This window comes from Vigna angularis, chromosome 8, assembly GCF_016808095.1.
Source record: "Vigna angularis cultivar LongXiaoDou No.4 chromosome 8, ASM1680809v1, whole genome shotgun sequence".
NCBI classification, from domain to species: domain Eukaryota; kingdom Viridiplantae; phylum Streptophyta; class Magnoliopsida; order Fabales; family Fabaceae; genus Vigna; species Vigna angularis.
The window spans coordinates 33,967,367-33,989,507 of record NC_068977.1 but is presented as its reverse complement, the minus strand read 5'-3'; the positions used below and the strand labels follow the sequence as shown (position 1 = coordinate 33,989,507).

The 22,141-nt window shown below is 32.7% G+C and overlaps 2 protein-coding genes across 4 annotated transcripts; both read left to right on the top strand.

Moving 5' to 3' along the window:
• The first annotated feature begins 1,158 nt into the window (after positions 1–1,158).
• LOC108319535 (LEAF RUST 10 DISEASE-RESISTANCE LOCUS RECEPTOR-LIKE PROTEIN KINASE-like 2.1) lies at positions 1,159–11,785 on the top strand. Of its 3 annotated transcripts, none has more exons than XM_017550693.2 (3): positions 1,159–2,122; positions 8,563–8,595; positions 9,933–11,785. In XM_017550693.2, exons 1-3 carry the CDS (start codon positions 1,306–1,308, stop codon positions 11,042–11,044), a joined length of 1,962 nt encoding a protein of 653 aa, XP_017406182.1. In that variant the 5' UTR covers positions 1,159–1,305; the 3' UTR covers positions 11,045–11,785. The 3 variants fall into 3 exon arrangements, with proteins under 3 accessions (XP_017406182.1, XP_052723160.1, XP_017406184.1); XM_052867200.1 differs by lacking the exon at positions 1,159–2,122 and adding an exon at positions 3,374–4,669; XM_017550695.2 differs by lacking the exon at positions 1,159–2,122 and adding an exon at positions 6,625–7,800.
• A 3,401-nt stretch (positions 11,786–15,186) lies between these two features.
• LOC108319528 (LEAF RUST 10 DISEASE-RESISTANCE LOCUS RECEPTOR-LIKE PROTEIN KINASE-like 2.5) lies at positions 15,187–17,431 on the top strand. The gene is made up of 2 exons (XM_052867198.1): positions 15,187–15,315; positions 16,223–17,431. Exons 1-2 carry the CDS (start codon positions 15,225–15,227, stop codon positions 17,305–17,307), a joined length of 1,176 nt encoding a protein of 391 aa, XP_052723158.1. The 5' UTR covers positions 15,187–15,224; the 3' UTR covers positions 17,308–17,431.
• The last annotated feature ends 4,710 nt before the right edge of the window (positions 17,432–22,141 follow it).

The window sequence follows — 22,141 nt, the reverse complement described above, 5'->3', positions numbered from 1 at the left end:
AGATTGCAGATTTTTATAATAATTATTCTAAAGATAGTTCTATTATTGATTGTATAATTTTTTTTAATGACACTATGAGACCATTACACAAAATAATGTTTACATATTTTTTAAAATTATAATATTAATTATTCCAAAACTGATATTTGGGGTATATTCTAACCTTTGAATTTGAGTTCAAAACTGACTCCAAACCGACTAAACTTTTTTGCCCCATCGACATTATTAAAATTAGTTATGATATTTAAAATATGGTACATAATTTATCGTGTTATTTAAAAATTATCAGCCAAGAAAATTGTTTAATTTGATTTATTAATTGAGTGATAAATTATTTTTAAATTGACTTTTTTATCATCAATAGTTAAACCCTGTATTATAAATTACTAATCTTATAGCTAGTAAGAAAATGGACTGATTAGGTATATGGGTTGGGAACATGGAACTATATTTGGGCTTGGGCTCAATAGTTTTCAGAACTATTGGGCTGTCCATCTACTATGGCCGACTAGTTTGAATTCATAAGCCATTGATATTCCATCATTACAACTTGCAATGTAAAATACTATAAAAAAAAGTTTTTAATTTTTGTGGTTTGACTAGACTGAGGACAACCATATCTTAAAATCAGAACTATAGAATAATTATTTAGTTTAAAGATTTTGGTTCTTCCTCTGACATCGTAATAGAAATTGTGTAGACATAAACCCTGCTATATTTTAATCTCCTTTACCTAACTCTGTATTAATATTTCTAAAATCCTTTCTATAATAAAAACATGTTCTTTCAGAAGAGCATACTATGAACATAAATTAAATAAACTCTTAACATCAAAAGGAAAAAGGTAGAAAAGTAGAGAGACTCATTCGCTTATAACATTATCCCAAATGGTTTTCTTTTAATAAAGGGGAAAGATTAAAATATTTAAATAATATTTTCTAGATAGATACACAAACCATTTTACAGACATGGATCCATTGTTTTATTCTGATCTTGTACTTTTCTTCTAGTTTATCATTCCCCTGTGTGAAGTTAGTCTTATTCATTGAATAAACTTCATAAACAAAAATAAATAAATCTAATCATGACATCACTTACGTGAGAAAGAAACCGCATCCGGTGAATAAATCACTTTTCTTTTAATGTTTTACCGACTTGTCAACACCATTTTTATTAAAGACACCATGCTAGTTATACGTCATTTAGTTTGACTAAGATATATAGATTGTTGTTGTGTAGTTGATCATTAAACAAGGCCTCTGACATTGTTCTCCGGCAAATTAAGGCCCCTCTCAGATTTCTGTCATGCCTCTTTCTCTTGTTCCTCTTTCTCTTGTTCCACTTTCTTCTTCTCTCATAAACACCCTTTTCTTCTTCTCGCTCTTATTCCCAACTTATGCATCTAGTGATGCTGAACAGTACGCAGCATGTGAGCCTTTTAGCTGTGGGAAATTCAACAATATTAGTTACCCATTTTGGAGTAAGGACCAGCCAGGCTACTGTGGGCATCCAAAGTTCAAGCTTGATTGCCAGCAAGACAACGCGACAATTGACATCATGTCACAGACATTCCAAGTCATTGACATGAATAAAAAATCCAACAAGGTTTTGACGATTGCAAGGTTGGATTTATTGGCCGACCCTTGTACTAAAGATTATGTGAATGTGAAGTTGGATCCTGAGTTCTTTATCTACACTTCTAACGATGATGAGTACACTTTGTTATATGACTGCGGTTCTCTTGGATATACGTCTGGTAGTGTGAATTTTGGAGGAGCAATAGCATTTAATTGCCCCATTGGTGGTCAAGATGCATTTTTTGTGAAGAATACCGAAGGGGTTAATCTCATTAGTCTGGGGTGCAAGAACAGCATCAATGTTTCTGTTCTAAGAGAGGCTGTGAAGAATGATTCGGTTGTGGGAAATGTTTTAGCAAGGGGATTTGAGGTTGGATGGAGTGGTGTGAATGAAGATGAATGTGATGGTTGCACAAAAACTAGTGGGAGATGTGGATACAATTCATCTACGAGTGGATTTATCTGTCTCTGCCCAAATCACCAATCAGATGCTGAGATTTGTAAACAAATCATAGCAAGGTCTCCAGAGTCTCCACATGCTCCGAGTATGCTTTCTTCCATCTCTTGTTTAGATTAAATTCTCCAACTATATAATCTTATTCTTTTGGATGGTGGCATTCAACTTTTTCTGAGCATCCAAATACCTTACATGCTTGTTTAGAACACGAGTTGACAAGTTAAAAATCACGTTTAGGGTATGAAAGGCCGCAAAGTTATAAATACCAGCTTCTTAATAAGCGTAATAAGATCATATCTGAAACGTGAATCAAACAAGTTACTATAATCCCCTCTGGTTTAGGCAGGTTGAACTTCACATTATAAACTAGGAATGGATATGTTTATTTGATATACGTGTTAGAAAGAGATCTTGATTTTTTTCCCCCTCCATTGTGTTCACAATTTTTATCATATAGATCGAACTATTGTAGAACGCGTTCTGAGATAACGTGTAAAATTTTATAATGTCCTATTTCTGCTTCCTAGGGGAGTGTTTTGCTTTCGTTGACTTATAAATATTTACAAGTGATAATAATGAGTATAAGTTTTTAAAAGTCTGCATATAACAACAATATGGTAATGGACATTGCCATTTTGGTGATTATATGTCAAAATTTATTATTTTCGTGGAAAGATGACAGCACCAGTTACCTAACAAGCTGTAATATTTTTTTATTACAATTTTCCGAATGAACCAATTCTTCTCAGCTGATTGATTGCCTTGATTCCAAATAAGTGACTTCATTGCTTTGTCCCTGCTCAGCTCTTTATGATAAATGTTCCAATTGAATCTCAAAATTTCACAGTGAAGGATATCGACAACACCACTTACACCATGAAACTGATGCTAAGAACCCCTGTCAACCATGTCTGTTCTCCTCACTTTTTTCACAGTTATTAGGTGTTTGCTTCTATCTTGTTTCACTTGACAAGTCAACTATCAAATTATCAAATTACCAAATTTTCGTTCTAGTTTTAGTTAATTGTACAATTCGTTTACTATATTTGTTTTGAGCAGATTTTAATCAAAGTAAATTTATTTCTGTTCTGGTAATTCAAAACTTGATTGGATTGAACATTTTTTCCTTTCTAGATTCAAAATTTATATATTTTACAGGTACAACTCTTTACTTATTTCAGTGTCTATTCTCTAATTACCACTATAGGTTTTATCTTAATATCTCAAATAAGCCTTTTTAATTATAAACTAGGTTAATCAGGTGGAACTTTCATTTTTAAGATTTTGCTTCTACATTTACACTATTTTATATATTTTATTTGAAATTTAAGAGTCAGAATTTTCAAAGTTTACTACCATATCCTCAACACCATTTATTTTAATAGCCGTGAATGTAGTTAGGAACTTGTGTTAGTTTGACTTATAAAGAGATAGTCGTTGTGTAGTTGATCATTTTCCTCACTGACAAACAAGGACTCTGACATTGTTCTCCTGCAAATTAAGACCACTCTCAGATTTCGACCATGCCTCTTCCTCTTGTTTCACCTCCTTCTGCCAGCACCCTTTTTTTCTTACCACTCCTCTTCCCAACTTATTTATCTACTGATGCTGAAGGGTACACAGCATGTGAGCCTTTTATCTGTGGGAGACTGGGTCGTGTTTGGGGAATGTTGAAATGTAAATGGTTTGGGAGTGAAGAAAGTAAGAGGAAAGAAGGAGGTAGCTTCGTGGGAGAAGTGAGAAGAACTGCTTCCATAGCTTTCTTTTATGAGAGAGAGGCTTGTGAGGGAACTGAGAAAAATTGTGAGCATGGATGATAAACATAGTCACGTCTACACCTCGCCCCTTGCCTTCGCACTCACCGTCTCTTGCTTCCTCTGCATCGCTTTGCCACGTTCCCACTCTCAACCATCTCCACCGTCACCGCCACTTCCACCTCCACCGCCCCAGCTTTGTTCTCATCAGTTATACCGGTGCAACATAAGTGTCTCCGCCATCTTCGATCCTCCCTGGGAAAAGATTCCACCCTCTCAATGTAACGGCGCCGACCCATCATCCCTGCTCAGCTGCCATAGTGGCTATGGATTTCAAAATTTCACAGTGAAGGATATCGACAACACCACTCACACCATGAAACTGATGCCAAGACCCCCTGTCGACCATGTCTGTTCTTCTCAATTTTTTGACGGCTACCAGAACTTCGATTACGACAGCTTCAACTATTCTCTGCTCCCGTATAAGGCGTCAGTGCATAAAATCATCATATACGAAGATTGTCATACAATCCCAAATTTCCCTTCAAAACGAAACTTTACGTGCGGGGATGTTCTGTATTATTTTGAAGAGGGGTACACGGAAAAGGAGATGCTCGACAGATACCCAAAGCTACAAAATTGCAAGAATCATTGGGACGTGCATGCTGCCCGTCCTCTGGATCGTTACGAGGATACTGATGACGGTGCTGGAGTTCTGGAAGAAGCTCTCAATGATGCGTTTGAGGTCAACTACAGTATTCCTGATGGTTGCACAAGATGCAGTGAAAGTGACGAAAGTTGCTCGCCATATGTTTATGACTATGATAAACATGTTTTATGCAACTACTATTGCCTAAATGAACAGTGTTCTCCCAAAAAAAGTAAGTCTTCTCTCTGTTTTTTCAATTTTCCCTCAATCGCCTCTCATGTCTTACATATCAATGCCACAAAATCCTCTTTTTAGGTACCCACTTCCCATCCTCGCTCTGTAATCTATTACTATCGTTTATTCAGCACACATTTTTCATTCGACAATTACGTCAAAATTAGTACAACAAAAACTGCAATTCGACCAACCCACTCTTACTCTCATCCTCAAATTTTCAATCTCCACCACCCACTCACCGATCATCACTTCCTTTTTATTTTTATAAAAAATTCCTTTTTTTCTTCACAAATTATCATCTTTCTTTTACAATGACTTATATCCTTTCTCCCCGCTTTCTTTCCCCACCAATTCCCATAAAGCAGGGCTTTGCATTCTTCGTATATCAATTGTTCTAACTCGGCTTCATCAACCCAAAAATAAAAACAGAGTGGAATTACATCAATTTCGATTGGATTCTTCTTTATCAGTATTCTGTGACACTTGTGAAAATAATTTCAAAGAGTTCTTTTTAATTAAACATTACAAGAAAGAGTATTTTACATACATTATTTTAAATTTTGACTGACAAGATTCTGTCTAGCAGTGTTTGTTTAGAAGAAAAAAAAATATGTGATGCATCATAGCGATAGCCAGTTGGTATATGTAGTATGTTTCTAATTATGGTCAAGTTAAGTTTTGTATTTTAAAGACCTTGATGATTTTTTTAATAAAAGAAGTACTTTGATAAACAAAAACAAAACACGTGTTGCTTCATAGATATGAATTAATAATAAACAGTACTGGTAAAGATTGAAGTTAGCCATTGTATTCATGATGAAAATAATTATTAATAATTCAAATTTACTGAATAGTATATGGAGGTTTCGATGAGAACTAAGTTGTTGACCCGATGAGCATGAGAAAAACAAGTGTTACTGACTGCACCTTTTCCAAGTCATGCCGAGATGTCGTTCCTTCTTCACACCTTCATTTCCATCCTTCAGCTTTGACTCGGTCAATAACCAAATTAAAATCATCTCTCTATTTTCTCTCCAACTATTTATTACTTTCTTTCTCCTTTCTCATTTTTTCTTCCTTTTCCCATACGCGTCAATTCAATCACCTCTCAAAATATGCATCAACTTTGACTTTTAGTACCATTTTCCTGAAATTTTTCCTTTGTAACCATTGAATAATGTTATCAAGTTGTTTCTCTATGAATTACAATCCCTGTTTGGCTCTATTTGTATGCCTAAATTTGTTTTTAACTGTAATTCTGATTGCTCGTGTTTCTAAATATTGTTTGCCGAATAATATTATAAATATATAATTATTAAGAAAAGACATGGAAAATAGAATAAATCAAGACAAAATTTCCTGTATATCCTTTTAAGAGGGGCAAATTTGATCTATTATGAAATTATTATTTATATATAAGTCACAGTCTAAGCATAAATGATGTATATTTGTCTTGTTTTTTTGGCTGTAAAACACTTGGCAGTCACATTTGCTATTTTTTGTGGTCTAAAATTATTGCGACCTCCTTAACATCATACACGACAACAAAGTATGATCCATCCTTTTTCTACTTTTCCTTCTTTTACTTTGATTTTACGGATGCATGTGCATGTAACCCCAATCATTCACAAGAGGAACACTTTTTCATTAATAATATACTTTCTAATTTAGCAGCTCATTTCGGATAAGTGATCATTTAAAAATTAAATCAACAATGATATTTTGACAATTTTTATTTCATATATAACTATTTGGCACATTTATTATTATAATAATTTCATAATATAATATTTAAAAATTATTTATTAACTTAGATATCTATATTGTTATAATTAGTTATGAAGAAATTCTATATATATATATATATATATATATATGTATATGTATATATATTAAGGGTATAATTGTGATTTTAGTTTTGAACAGAGTTGTTGATTGCATTTGTAAATATAGATGTTTTCCTTCTTTTGTGATCCAACACGTTTTTCACCGTCATGGACATCATTTTCTGCTTTCATCACTTCTTTTGTTGATTTATTTATCCACCTGCAATGTCATAGTGATTTCACCATTACTGGAGATGATGTGGTTTTCATCCTTATTGGTATTCCATTTGTGTTGATGGTTGTTATATAACTACAAAAAATGAAGCCTGCAATCTGTTGCTTGAACTTTTATTTTGTTTTCATCTATATTTTCAAGCTTCAATCATAAACCCCATTATAAAATAGTAGCATGTTTTTGTGTAAGAATTTCCACACTACACACCTACCGACTACTTTGAAGTTTCTCCTAAATGTCAGCCTTACATTCCACACTAATACTCTTCTCTTCTCTCTTCTTCATTCTTTTCAAATCCCCAGAACCAAATGATCCTTCCAATCTCCTTCCATTACCTGAAGCCTCAGCTATGTATTATTACCACAATCTTCTTCTTTGCTACCACTGTTCTATCTTCTAATCCAAAATTTAAGGTCTGCACACCTAAAAGTTGTGGAAATGGCCCGTCCATTAAGTACCCTTTCTGGATTTCTTATGAACAGGAATCTTTTTGTGGCTATCCCCACTTTGAGATCACTTGTATGGATAAAAATCCAATTCTCAGTACTCCTAGTTATGATTTTCTAGTGAAAGATATCTCTTATTCTAACTCCTCATTTACTGTGGCCAACATGGCTGCCTACGAGGACAATTGTCCTGTTCCTTTATCTAATTACAGCTTTGATCAAACTCCCTTTACCTACAGTTCAGAAAATTGGAATCTCTCTTTCTTCTACAACTGTACCACAGAACCCATAGATTACCCCACTTACCAAGTAGATTGTGCTAAAAATGCTTCACTTTATTCTTTTGCGGTTTTTCATAAGGAGAAACTAGAGAACAAAAACTATTCCTTGAATGAGTGTCAGCTTATGGTTAATGCGCCATTTATCATGAATGCTTCTGTTAATTTCACTGGCTTATTGAGAATGAATTACATTGAGATTTTAAAGATGGGGTTTCTTTTGAATTGGACTGCACCTGATTGCGAGTACTGTGAGAAAAGTGGTGGACGTTGTGGATTTGATGGCAATCAGTTTCTCTGTTTCTGCAAGGATAAGACCTACTTAAGAAGTTGTGGTAGTGGTAATAATATATTTTGAAATATTGATAATTATTTTTGTTGTTTATTCAGATCCCTGTGATAATTCTATTCCTTTCATGTTTTCTTTCCCCATTTCCCTCTTTTGGGTACAGATGCAATTTCAGAATATGCTAGCCAAATTAGTATACGAACTTTTGCTAAGTATCTTCATAGATCAGATGATGATATTGTTTCACAATATATATATATATATATATATATATATATATATATATATATATATATATATATATATATATATATATATATATATATATATATATATATAAGTTGCAGACACAGTAACAAAATCAGCTGTGCAATTCTTTTGATAAAATTATTAATTAACTGTCTCATGAAAAGGTTCAGCTACGTATAATCATGTCATTGTCTCGATGTGATGATATCTTTATCAGTTGTCATGCATTATATGCTTATCATCAAAATATGCAGAAAAATACTGGAATTGAGTATTCTTTATCCTTGGATTTTAAGAAAACGGACCAAATTCTATACTCAGTTAGAAACTAGTCATTATAAATTTGAACTGGAAAACAAGTATAGTATGATACCAGTGCAGATTACACTTATTCACTTATTGGTAATTCCCATTTTGCCTCATAAGGATGTCATGCCATTTTATCATGCCATAACCCTTAGCGAGTACTTTGGTAAAATTGTACGTGTGTTTATGTTTTCTATATTATCATCCTTGAATTGGGAGAATGCTAACGCATCTTTGCTTTCCCTTCTATCCGTTGCAGGACTAGTGAATTGGAAAGCGAAAATCGTTATAGGTAAGAGGTTCAGTTTTTCTTTCATATTTTTCTTTATTTTTTTCACATTTATTTCGTTAAAAGTCATATAATAATGGAAATATGATATGCTTGCTCTTTGTGAATTAATCAAATCTCAATCCGTATATACGGAAATTGTATGAACAATTTCGGTAATCTTTAAATAAATTATCACCTTGATTGTTTTGTATTCAAGATTTGTCCTTATCTTATTGAAAAAAATTCACTTGTGATACATGTCAATTTTAAATCTGTTCTAAATTTAACTAAATTTTATTAGCATTTTGCATTTGTTTTAAGGTTACACTAAATAAAAATGATTATCAACTACAATCAAAATCAAATATATATTTGAAGATCAATACAAAATACAATTGATAAATTTTAAAATAGCTATATTAAAATTAATATATATATATATATATATATATATATATATATATATATATATATACTAATAAACTAAGAAAAAATTATTAATCTTATCCAACACTACAATTCAAGATTCAATACACAATTAGTATTGTTTTCTTTTATATTAATTTTCAAAAAAAATTAATATTTTCATAAATTTGAAAACAATACATAATTTTTGTATTAAATTTTAAACAAGAAACTAAGACTAATTTAATAAAAAATTTCAAATAAACAAAATTCAAGTACATGTAATTACGAATTATAAAAAAAAAATACATTAAACATAAAAAAATACTTATATACAAATATACATTACGTGGGAGTGTGAAACTAGTTATTTAAGGTATGAAGAGAGGAACTAGAAACCTGAAAATAAAAATACACAAGCATTTTAGCAGATGCCAAAAATTAAAAACAAAAAAAAAATACATGGACCAACGTTTGTAACAATGGTAGGTGGCGGTAAGAGGGTGACAATGACAAACATTTTATTCATCCTTAGTACAAGAACAAGGAACAGTCACATATCAATCTTAAAAATCTAGGTGTTTCGGTTTTGTTGTTAAAATTTGCTTTGGCAAAAAAATTATGAAAGAATTGGAAAATATAAATTTGTTTTTCATTTTCTAAAATATAGGTCACGAAACCTACTATCTTACATAAGATTTTGATGATGATTTTAAGCCTTACATTTTTGCGTCTCTTCAACACTTGTATGAAAAACAACATTTAAAATTAACAAATACAAAATTGACTAATATAACGTGTTGTTCTTATATCATCATATCTAAATAGTTGAATTTCCCAAGCATTGGAAATTAGCTTAAGTGTTTTCATTCTTATTTCTTTTGGTTAAGTTTATAGAAGGCAGTTAATGTTTCTTATAACTCGTAACTCCTCTAATATATCTATTAACACAGGTACTACAAGTGCAGCAACTGCAGTATTCATGCTATGCCTCATAATAATAGGCTGTAGAAAATGCATGTCATCAAGAAGAAAGTTAAATTTTCAGATGACTAATGAGCAAGATATTGAAGTATTCTTAAAAGATCATGGAACTCTAGCACAAAAGAAATACAGATTTTCAGAAGTCAAAAAAATGACTAACAACTTCACAGTTAAATTGGGTGAAGGTGGGTTTGGTGTTGTATACAAAGGAGAGTTAAGCAATGGTTACCATGTGGCTGTAAAATTATTAAGGGCATCCAAAGGAAATGGCAAAGACTTTATCAATGAGGTTGCCAGCATTAGTAGAACATCTCATGTTAATGTTGTCCAACTTCTTGGGTTCTGTTTGGAAGGAAAAAAGAAAGCCCTTATTTATGAATTCATGCCTAATGGTTCCCTCGACAAGTTCATCAGTAATAAGGGACTAGAAAGAACTTCATCTTTGACTTGGGATAATCTGCTGCAAATTGCAAAAGGTATAGCCAAAGGATTAGAGTACTTGCACAAGGGATGCAACACTCGTATTTTACATTTTGACATAAAACCACATAACATTCTTTTGGATGAGAACTTCTGTCCCAAGATATCAGACTTTGGGCTTGCAAAACTTTGTCCTGGGAAAGAGAGCACTATTTCAGTTTCATATGCGAGAGGAACAATAGGATATGTAGCTCCAGAAGTGTGCAACAAACATTTTGGTGGAGTATCACAAAAATCTGATGTGTATAGTTATGGAATGATGCTACTAGAAATAGTGGGAGTGAGGAATAATATTAATGTTGAAGCCACCGAAACAAGTGAATACTTCCCAGATTGGATATACCGAAAGCTGGAGCAAGACCAAGATTTGAAAAGTGATGATGTGACAGCCACAAAAGAAAAAGAGACAGAAAGGAGAATGATTGCAGTAAGTTTGTGGTGCATTCAAACATTTCCAAAGGATAGACCTACTATGAGTAGAGTAATAGAAATGTTAGAAGGCAACATGAATTCCCAAGAAATACCCCCAAAACCTGTTCTTTCTTCTCCCACAATTGGATTGGTTCCAGAATTGACCACTAGTTCCTTGCAGTCTGAGTAGATCTTAAAAGTTGTTTTTTAAAGAAGATCTGTCAACTTAATTATGTTTCAGTTGTAATATTATATATATATATATATATATATATATATATATATATATATATATATATATATATATATATATAAGTTGTGGACCAAGCTGAGGGGTGTATTGTACATGATGCAACGAAAATAGAAGTTGCTGGGGGCGACGGTTATGATGAATATGTAGTTTCGTGCAGCTATCGCCCAAATGAATCTGATGCTCTCCAAGAGTGCAGCTATTACCAATCAATACTTCATTTTTATTTATAAAAAATTTCCTTTTCTCTTGACAAATTATCGTGTTTCTTTTATGACTTGTATCCTTCCTTCCAAGGTTTCTTTCCCACCAAGTCTCATAAAGCTTGGGTTTGGTATTGTTGGTATATCAATTGTCCTAACTCTTCGTATACCTTGAAACCAACACAGTGGAATTAGTATTTTATTAGGGATATATGTTGAGGGAATCGAGAAAATAATTGAATTGAAGAAATCATCTTACACATTGTTATAGGGATGGAAAATAATTGTGTCAAGAAGCTAAGTAGGATCAAGATGAAGAATCGGACATTGTTAAGACATAAAAAAAACTTGACTAGGATAAAAAGACATGGAAAGAAACTAAATCAAAGTAGAGAAACATAAAGAGAAGAGCAATTGAAGCATAGATTAAAGTTAATTCGAGAAAAAGGTTGTATACATTAAAGGCTACAGATCGTGAAATCAATTAGGATATCTAACCTTAGGTGGATAGTTTAAGGTTGTTATTTTAATATATGTATTTTATCTTTTTTTTTTATTGGGTCGAGTAACTCACAAGATAAGAGAAAAATATAAATAGATAGATCTAATATAAACAGAAGGTGAAAAATTGTGAATAAAGTTTCAAACACTTTAAGAACGTCACAAACAGAAAGAAATGACAAATCCAATTTTGATTGTTACAATTCGAATAATCACTTTTATTGATTTAATTTACTAGTTCTTGTTTTATCTTTGAAAATTTATTTTTCTGCAAACCCTTCACTTCCATTATCTTCTTCCTCTATGATTCTTCATTTTTACTTTTTTCGTCTCACTTGTGAAAAGATAACAGAAACACAAAAAATATGAGTATTGAAAATAAATGTGTTGATTGAAGTCTATATTAAAAGGAAATTCATTAATTTAAAGATCTTGATAATTGTGATTCATATAAGTGGATTGTTCATCATATTCAATCCAACAGTGGATTGTTCATCATATTCACTTTGTGCAATGTTCAGTTTTGAAAAACTAGGCATATGACAGAAGTGCTGACTTCTGATTTTAAGTGCATTTTAGATTTTTAGTGTCAAGCAAAAATTTGGTTTCTTAACATAAATTATACCATTGATGACTTGGGTGATAGATTATCCGTTGATGGAGTTGACTGATATGAGAACATTCAAAGATTCACATTAAAAAAAACTGTGCAAAAATTTCAGCTAGCTATCCACTTATTTGTACTATGCTACCCAGTTAATTGTGAAGTTTGTTGTTATGAGGTTTTTTTCTTTAAAGAGTGAGTACGTTGATACAGTTTGTGTTTATAATTGGTGCCACCCATGACCTTAGTAGTAAATTAGTAGTTAATGAAATTAGTTGATGTAAGAACCTTTAAAGATTCACGTTAAGGAAAAGTTGTGCAAAAATTACAACATACCTATCCACTTATTTATACTATGCTACCCTATTAATGCTCATGTCTGATATGACACAGTCAGTGCACTGATGAAGTTTGTGGATTCCATTTCTTATATGTCTTCCTTACGTCACACTTAATTGTCATGAGTGTATTAATAGTTTTCTTCTTAGAGTTTTAATAGATATATAATAGATTGTGTCATGGATTTCACTTTACTTACTACAAACTGTTCCAAACAATGAAAATGAACCAATCACCGAAGAATCAGATTGTCACTCAAAACGAAAAACTGATAAAACCAAAAGAGTTCGCTCCTAATAACCTAGATTTTGGGAGCTCAATAAAAGCGAATCAGAGAGCAACCATAAAACACACGAATGAGGTATGGTCGACTGCAAAGGAAGATTTGCAAAAGGAGAAGTCGAAAGTTTGAAACCAGGGCATTCGTTTCCTAAAATTTCATTTCCACGTCAATATAAAATAAATTCAAAAATATAATAAAATGTACTAATCAGTACACGTGGTCATATCAAAATCTTGTTGTGTGTTAACATATTTTTTTCCAGATAATGATCATACCCCCACAATACCTAACACTACTGCACCAAGGGTGGTGCATTTCATGATTGTGATTACTGTATGGGACATTGACGTTGGCCACATTAAAGTTTATTCAACAGTTGGTGCTGACAAAAAGTGCTTCTGTAGCCTTCATTTACGAGAGAGAGAGAGAGTTGGGAGGGAAATGAGAAGAAGTGTGAGAATGGATGATAAGTATAGTCACATCCACACCTCTCCCCTTGCCTTCGCGCTCACCGTCTCTTTATTACTCTTCATCGCTTTGCCATACTCCCACTCTCAACCACCACCACCGCTCTGTGCTCAGCAGTTATACCGGTGCAACTGGAACGTTTCCGCCATCTTCGATCCTCCCTGGGAAAAGATTCCACCCTCTCAATGTAACGGCCCCAACAAATCATTCCTGCTCACCTGCCATGCTCATTATGAATCTCAAAATTTCACAGTGAAAGATATCGACAACACCACTCACACCATGAAACTGATGCCAAGACCCCCTGTCGACCATGTATGTTCTACTCACCTTTTTGACGGCTACCAGAACTTCGATTACGATAACTTCAACAGCACTCTGCTCCAGTATAACGCGTCAGTGCGTAAAATCATCATATATGAGCATTGTCCTACAATCCCAAATTTCCCTTTAAAACGCAAGTTTACGTCCGCGGATGTTGTGTATTATTTTGAGGAGGGGTACACGGAAAAGGAGATGCTCCACAAATACCCACCGCTTAAGGATTGCAATAGACGTTTGAACGTGCCTGCTGCCGGTCCTCTGGATCGTTACGATGACACTGATGATGGAGCTGGAGTTCTGGAAGAAGCTCTCAATGATGCGTTTAAGGTCAACTATAGTATTCCTCGTGGCTGCACAAGATGCAGAGAAAGTGACGAAAGTTGCTCACCATATGGTTATGGTTATGATGAACATCTAGTTTCATGCAACTATTGCCCAAATGAACAGTGTTCTCTCGACTCAGGTAAGTCTTCTTTCTCTTTTTTTCAATTTTCCGCCTCTCATATCTTACGTATCAGTGCCACAAAACAAGGACATGTAAAATGGGATGTGGTTAGTAATAATGAGAGTGCAAAAAGAAAAACCGCACTTAATTATCACTTGGGTGGAACTAAACCAAACTAGGGTCCAATCAATCATGATGCTTTCTTCCTGATATCATTAAAGAATTAATATTGCTAAACTATTTCTCCACTTATTCTTGTTTACTTTAACTTGGTGCTCAAACCAAATCATCCATTCGTGCTAAATCACAGAATATTACTCAATATTTAAATATTTCTCTTTAGACTTTTCATAACTTATCAATTATACGATCCAGATTGCTCTACCTATATTTATTCTTATATTTATTTCTTAAAAATATCTATAAAAAAAATTTCTTCAAACATTTCCACATGCACACCATAATAAAATCTCATAGTTGATTTATTGCATTTGAATTAATCCATTGCATTTATTGACGTCAAACTTGAGTACGAAGTCGAACATTAGATATAAATGAGAAATAAATACAAAATTACATATAAACATATATGAATTTATTCTAATAACTATCCTATATAAATTTGGATAATTCATTGTGGGGGTAGCATTGTCATTGTTGCCATAGTTTCATTTTTATTATTTACATCATTGTTATAATTGTAATTGTAGTACATAGCCATTATTGTTATCTTATTGTTCTTAAAAATATCAATAATCACTACCGTCGTTATTACAAGTTATTAATATTTAGTGTTTATCAAGTTGCACAATAAACATCACATACGATTACGGTTTATCTTATATTGTTGTTATCTTATTCCTTTTTCGTATTCTATCATATTATAGTGTTATCTTCATTCTATCCTATTGTATCCTATCCTGTTATTAAAAAGTCACGTCATATTATTCATTATGTATTATTTGTATATATTTCTTTTAACTACTTGCGTTTTTCTTTCCCTCAATGTTGTAGATGTCATTTTATACGCGATAATCGTCATAGGTAATGACACAATTTCCATTCATACATATTGTTTTTTGTTTGGTATGTTTCATATATATTCATTGTTGACTTTTGTAGAATAAAACTATTTGTTAATTGAGAAATATAAAATTGATTTAGTGATAAAAATGGGAAGAGAGAACGTGAGAGGTTTGAATTCAACTTTTTCACTGTTAATTTAGAAATATAAGATTGATATAGTAGGTTTAGAAGAAAAGTTACGAGAAATTATAGATTCAAATTTCTCACTAATAAGTTATAAAAAAATTTAAATATCTGGAAAAAAATATAAAAAAAATCTTGAGAGACCTAGACAAAAACCCATCTATAAAAAAGGTTAAGATAAACGAAAAGCTAGAAGCCTACTTCTATTTCCCTAGAAGCCATACCTATCAAATTAGGACAGTTCGTCCACAGTGGTTAAGTTATTAGTTGGCCAATATATTAACCTAGGTATGACCTTCCAGAAAATTTTGGGAGCAAAAAAGAAAAAGATAAAGATGCATGTACTTTATTAGATATAAGAGGAGTTTAGAAGTTTATTAGGATCAAAGTATCATGGTCCAAAAATTAAATAAAAAGCTAAAATGTTGTTTAAGGAAAACAGATATATAACATATTAAGCCCATAGAAAATTTAACAATGACAAATCTTTTATTCATCCTTAGTACCAGAACAATGACAGTCACATACCAATCTTAAAAATCTAGGTGTTTCGATTTTGATTTTCAAAAAAAGCTTTGACAAAAAAAATTATGAAAGAATTGGAAAATATAATTTTTTTTTTAATTTTCTAAAATAAAGGTCATGAAACGTACTATCTTACATAAGATTTTGATGATGATTTTCTAAAATTAGCTACCGTATTTTTTTTTATCGTAACTCCTGTAATTATATATTAACACAGGTACTTTCATTGGAGCAATAGGAATATTCATATGCCTCATAATAGGTTGTAGAAAATGTATGTCATCAAGAAGAACGGCTAATGAGCAAGATATTGAAGTATTCTTAAGAGATCATGGAACTCTAGCACAAAAGAAATATAAATTTTCAGAAGTCAAGAAAATGACCAAGAACTTCACAATTAAACTGGGTGAAGGTGGGTTTGGTGTTGTATACAAAGGAGAGTTACGCAATGGTTACCATGTGGCTGTAAAAATATTAACGACATCAAAAGGAAATGGCAAAGACTTTATCAATGAGGTTGCCAGCATCAGTAGAACATCTCATGTTAATGTTGTCCAACTTCTTGGATTCTGTTTAGAAGGAAAGAAGAAAGCCCTTATTTATGAATTCATGCCTAATGGTTCCCTCGACAAGTTTATCGGTAATAAGGGACTAGAAAGCACTTCATCTTTGAGTTGGGATAATCTGTTGCAAATTGCGAAAGGGATAGCCAGAGGATTAGAGTACCTGCACAAGGGATGCAACACTCGTATTTTACACTTTGACATAAAACCACATAACATTCTTTTGGATGAGAACTTTTGTCCCAAGATATCAGATTTTGGGCTTGCAAAACTTTGTCCTGGGAAAGAGAGCACTATTTCAGTTTCAGATGCGAGAGGAACAATAGGATATGTAGCTCCTGAAGTGTGCAACAAACATTTTGGTGGAGTATCACAAAAATCTGATGTGTATAGCTATGGAATGATGCTACTAGATATTGTGGGAGTGAGGAACAATGTTAATGAAGAAACCACTGAAACAAGTGAATACTTCCCAGATTGGATATACCGAAAGCTGGAGCAAGACCAAGATTTGAGAAGTGATATAGTCACAGAAGAAAAAGAGACAGAAAGGAGAATGATTACAGTTAGTTTGTGGTGCATTCAAACGTTTCCAAAGGATAGACCTACTATGAGTAGAGTAATAGAAATGTTAGAAGGCAACATGAATTCCCAAGAAATACCCCCAAAACCTGTTCTTTCTTATCCCTCCGCTGGATTGGTGCCAGAATGGACCACTACTTCCTTGCAGTCTGAGTAGATCTTAAAAGTTATTATTCAAAGAAGATCACTCAACATAATTATGTTTTATTTGTAACATCTCAAGTCAACGTTCAATATTGACTTTTATAACACCTTCTGTTTGATATATATGCTATAGAATTTTCAACGTTTTCCCCATATCTTCAACGCCATTTATTTTAATAGCCATCAATGTAGTTGGGAACTTGAGTTAGTTTGAGTTATAAAGAGATTGTCGTTGTGTAGTTGATCATTTGCTCACTGACAAACGAGGCCTCTGACATTGTTCTCCTGCAAATTAAGGCCCCTCTCAGATTTCTACCATGCCTCTTCCTCTTGTTTCATCTCCTTCTACCATCATCAGCACCCTTTTCTTCTTATCACTCCCCTTCCAAACATATTTATCTAGTCATGCTGCAAGGTCTCCAGCACCAACACCTACAGTAATACCAGAAAATTCACCGTTACTACCCTTTTTCCCTTATTATTATTTCTCTCCACCAGAGTCTCCACGTGCTCACAGTATGTTTTCTTCCTTCTCTAGTTTTTATTATGTTCTCCTGCTATAATCTTATTCTTTTCAATGGTGCCATTCAACTTCTTTTTCATAAGGATCTAAATACCTTACATGTTAAACATGTTGAGAAGTGAAAAATCACGTTCAGGATGTAAAAGGCCGCTAATTTATGAATACTAAATAGACTCCATTGCTTTCTCCCATACAAATTTCGATGATCGGGCAGCATCTACCTGGGATTTTGTAAATCAACACTGAAACTATAATAATTTTTTTAGACACAAAAAATAAAGTATGGAAGATATTGAAATAAGCGTATGAAAAGACATGTAGTGCATATATTATTGTATGTCTAAATTTGTTTTTAACTGCAATTCTGATTGTTCGTATGTATCTAAAAATTGTTCATGTAGTGCATATATTATTGTAAGATATATAATTATTAAGAAAAGACATGGAAAAGAGAATAGCTCAAGACAAACTTTCTTGTATATCCTTTTAAGAGGGGCAAAGTTTGATCTATTGTATTTCCTTCTTTTACTTTCGTTTTACAAGATGCATGAGCATGTAACACCAATCATTCAGAAGAGGAAGAATTTTTCATTAATAATATAGTTTCTAGTTTAGCAGCTCATCTCGACAAGTGATCATTTAAAAATTAAATCAACGATGATATTTTGACAATTTTTATTTCATATATAACAATTTCACACTTTTATTATTATAATAATAAATTGATAATATAATATTTAAAAATTATTTATTAACTTAGATATATTATTATAATTAGTTATGAAGTAATTGTATATTCGTAAAAAGAAACCTTTATTGAAATTAAACAGCATCGTAAGTGATATATATATATATATATATATATATATATATATATATATATATATATATATATATATATATATATATATATATATATATATATAAGTAGATGTTTTCCTCCTTTTGTGGTCCAACACGTATTTCACCATCATGGACATCATTTTCTGCTTTCTGCTACTTTTGAGATTTTTTAAAGTATCAAAATTGCGAAGTAGACTTTGATTTCTTCAATTATTCTTATTTTTCCTAAAATATGGTTGCTCAAACAAAATCATCCACTATTTTGATTTTCCCCTTGTAGTAACGAAACATTAATAAATTTTAAAATATTATTCTTTAGTGCTTTTTTTATAGCTTTTAGTCATCATGACCTTGCAATATTTGTAAACATGGCTATATATCTAAATTCTTATCTATTCAATGGAGCTATATACATACGGTTGCATTCCGATACAAAAGCTATTCCTTGAACGAGTGTCAGCTTATGGTCAATGCGCCATTTAGCATGAATGCTTCTGTTAATTTCACTGGCTTATTGAGAATGAATTACATTGAGAGTAGATTTTGAAGATAGGGTTTCTTTTGAATTGGACTGCACCTTATTGCGAGTACTGTGAGAAAAGTGGTGGACGTTGTGGATTTGATGGCAATCAGTTTCTCTGTTTCTGCAAGGATAAGTCCTAGTTAAGAAGTTGTGGTAGTGGTCATAATATATTTTGAAATATTGATCCTTTTTGTTGTTGTTTATTCAGATCCCTGATGCTTCTATTCCTGTCATGTTTTCTTTCCCCATTTCCCTCGTTTGGGTAAAGATGCAATTTCAGAATATGCTAGCCAAATTAGTATGCCAGAACTTTGGCTAAAGTATCTTCATATATCAGATGACGATGGTTTCAATATATATATATATATATATATATATATATATATATATATATATATATATATATATATATATATATATATATATATATAAATGTATTTGGTTTACATAAACATATCTAGCCACATTAATTGTTGGAAGTCTCATGTCGATTAGAGATAAAATAAAATAATAATATATAAGCGGGAGGCAAACCTTACCTTACAAGTCGGTTTTATAGGTTGAATTAGACTTAAAAACCATTTTTTAATATGATATCAGAGTCATGATTAAAGCATATCCTACCAATATCTTTTTCAATTGTCATGTATTATATACTTATCATCAAAATATGCAGAGGACCAAATTCTATACTAAGTTAGAAACTAATCATCATAGATTTGAATCGAAAAACAAGTATAGAACTTCTAAGTTGTTTGATAACAGTGCAACTCAAACTAATTGGTAATTCCCATTTTGCCTCATAATGTCATGCCATAACCCTTAGCGCGTACTTTCTTCTTGAGGCATTGGTGAAATTGTATGTTTGTATCTATGTGTTTATGTTTACTATATTATCATCCTTGCATTGGGAGAATGCTAACTCATCTTTGCTTTCCCTTCTATCCGTTGCAGGACGAATGAATTGGAGAACGAAAATCATTATAGGTAATTAGGTTTAGTTTTCTTTCATTTTTTTTCTTAATTTTTTTCACATATATTTCATTAATAGTCATATAATAATTGAAATTTGCTATGCTTGCCGTCGTAATGAGTGTGGATGCATGATAAATTAATTCAATCTCGATCCATACGAATAATGCAATCTCATAATTTACACAATATCAATAATTTTTAAATGAATGATCACTTCAATCACTTTTGTATTCAAGATTTGATCCTATTTCACTTAAAAGATTCACTTTTGTTTTAGTGGTACATATCAATTTTAAACATGTCTTAAATTTAACAAAATTTTGTTAGGATTTTGAGTTATCCAAAGTGATTATCAACCATAATCAAATATGATTCAAAAATCTGTAAAAAACACAATTGATATATTTTAATGAAATTTAAGATATGTATATTAAAATATGTATGTATCAATAAACTAAAAAAAGTGATAAATCTTCTTAAATAATTCAACCGGACAATTCAAGATTCAATATATAATTAATACGATTTTCTCTTATATTACTTTTTAAAAAATTCAATTTTTTCATAAAATTTGGAGATAGTATATAACTTTTGTATTAAATCTCAACCAAAAAACGAAGGCAAACTTAATAAAAATTCTCAAATAAACAAAATACAACCACATATAATTATAATTGCGAATATTTTTCAAATTTCCTTTTATACCTATTGTTTCGTTATGCTTCATACCCACGCACTCTCACACACATATACCAATCTTAAAAGTCAAGGGGTTTCCATTTTTGTTTTCAAAAAAGCTTTTGTGAAAGCTTTGGAAAGAATAAATCTGTTTTCCATTTTCCCAATTAAAGTTAATGAAAAATGCTATTTTATATAATATTTTTAGTCATAGAAGGCAGTTCAAATGTTTCTTATAGCTCGTAACTCCTCTAATATATCTATTAATGCAGGTACTGCAAGTGGAGCAATGGGAATATTCATGATATGCCTCATAATAGGTTGTAGAAAACGTATCTCATCAATAAGAAAGACAAAATTTCATATTACTAATGAGCAAGATATTGAAGTATTCTTAAAAGATCATGGAACTCTAGCACAAAAGAAATATACATTTTCAGAAGTCAAGAAAATCACCAAGAACTTCACCGTTAAGCTGGGTGAAGGTGGGTTTGGTGTTGTATACAAAGGAGAGTTACGCAATGGTTACCATGTGGCTGTAAAAATATTAAGGGCATCTAAAGGAAATGGCAAAGACTTTATCAATGAGGTTGCCAGCATCAGTAGAACTTCTCATGTTAATGTTGTCCAACTTCTTGGGTTCTGTTTGGAAGGAAAAAAGAAAGCCCTTATTTATGAATTTGTACTAATAAGACCTCCCGGCATAAACCGAGCGCCCAGACATCTGATAAATGCACGTCCGCCCAATATGGAACGTTCGCCCGAAGCAGAACGTCCGCCCAATGTGAGACGTCCGCCCAAGAGCTGGACGTCCGCCCAAGAAGGGACGTTCGCCCATGAGCTGGACGTCCGCCCAATATGGAACGTTCGTCCGAAGCAGAACGTCCGCCCAATGTGAGACGTCCGCCCAAGAGCTGGACGTCCGCCCAAGAAGGGACGTTCGCCCATGAGCTGGACGTCCGCCCAATATGGAACGTTCGCCCGAAGCAGAACGTCCACCCAATGTGAGACGTCCGCCCAAAAGCTGCACGTTCGCCCAAGAAGGGACGTCCGCCAAAGAGCTGGACGTCCGCCCAAGAGCTGGACGTCCGCCCAAGAAGGGACGTCCGCCCAAGGGCTGGACGTCCGCCCAAGAACTGGACGCACACCCAGGGTAACATCCCTGGCCGACCACCATTCCCAACCGATCCGCACGTTGCTGATTACACAGTTAAGTGCTAATGACACGTTAGAGTCCTAAATAAAGATTAAGGCATTATTGGGCCGTTCCCAGGCCCCCAAAAGGTAAAAGCCCATTACAATTCA

Coding starts and splice junctions, on each gene's coding strand:
- LOC108319535 (XM_052867200.1), top strand. CDS start 3,802: ATGAGAGAGAGGCTTGTGAGGGAACTGAGAAAAATTGTGAGCATGGAT. Junction 4,670..8,562: donor ACAGTGTTCTCCCAAAAAAA/GTAAGTCTTCTC, acceptor TATCCGTTGCAG/GACTAGTGAATTGGAAAGCG. Junction 8,596..9,932: donor GAAAGCGAAAATCGTTATAG/GTAAGAGGTTCA, acceptor CTATTAACACAG/GTACTACAAGTGCAGCAACT.
- LOC108319528 (XM_052867198.1), top strand. CDS start 15,225: ATGTATTATTTGTATATATTTCTTTTAACTACTTGCGTTTTTCTTTCC. Junction 15,316..16,222: donor ATACGCGATAATCGTCATAG/GTAATGACACAA, acceptor ATATTAACACAG/GTACTTTCATTGGAGCAATA.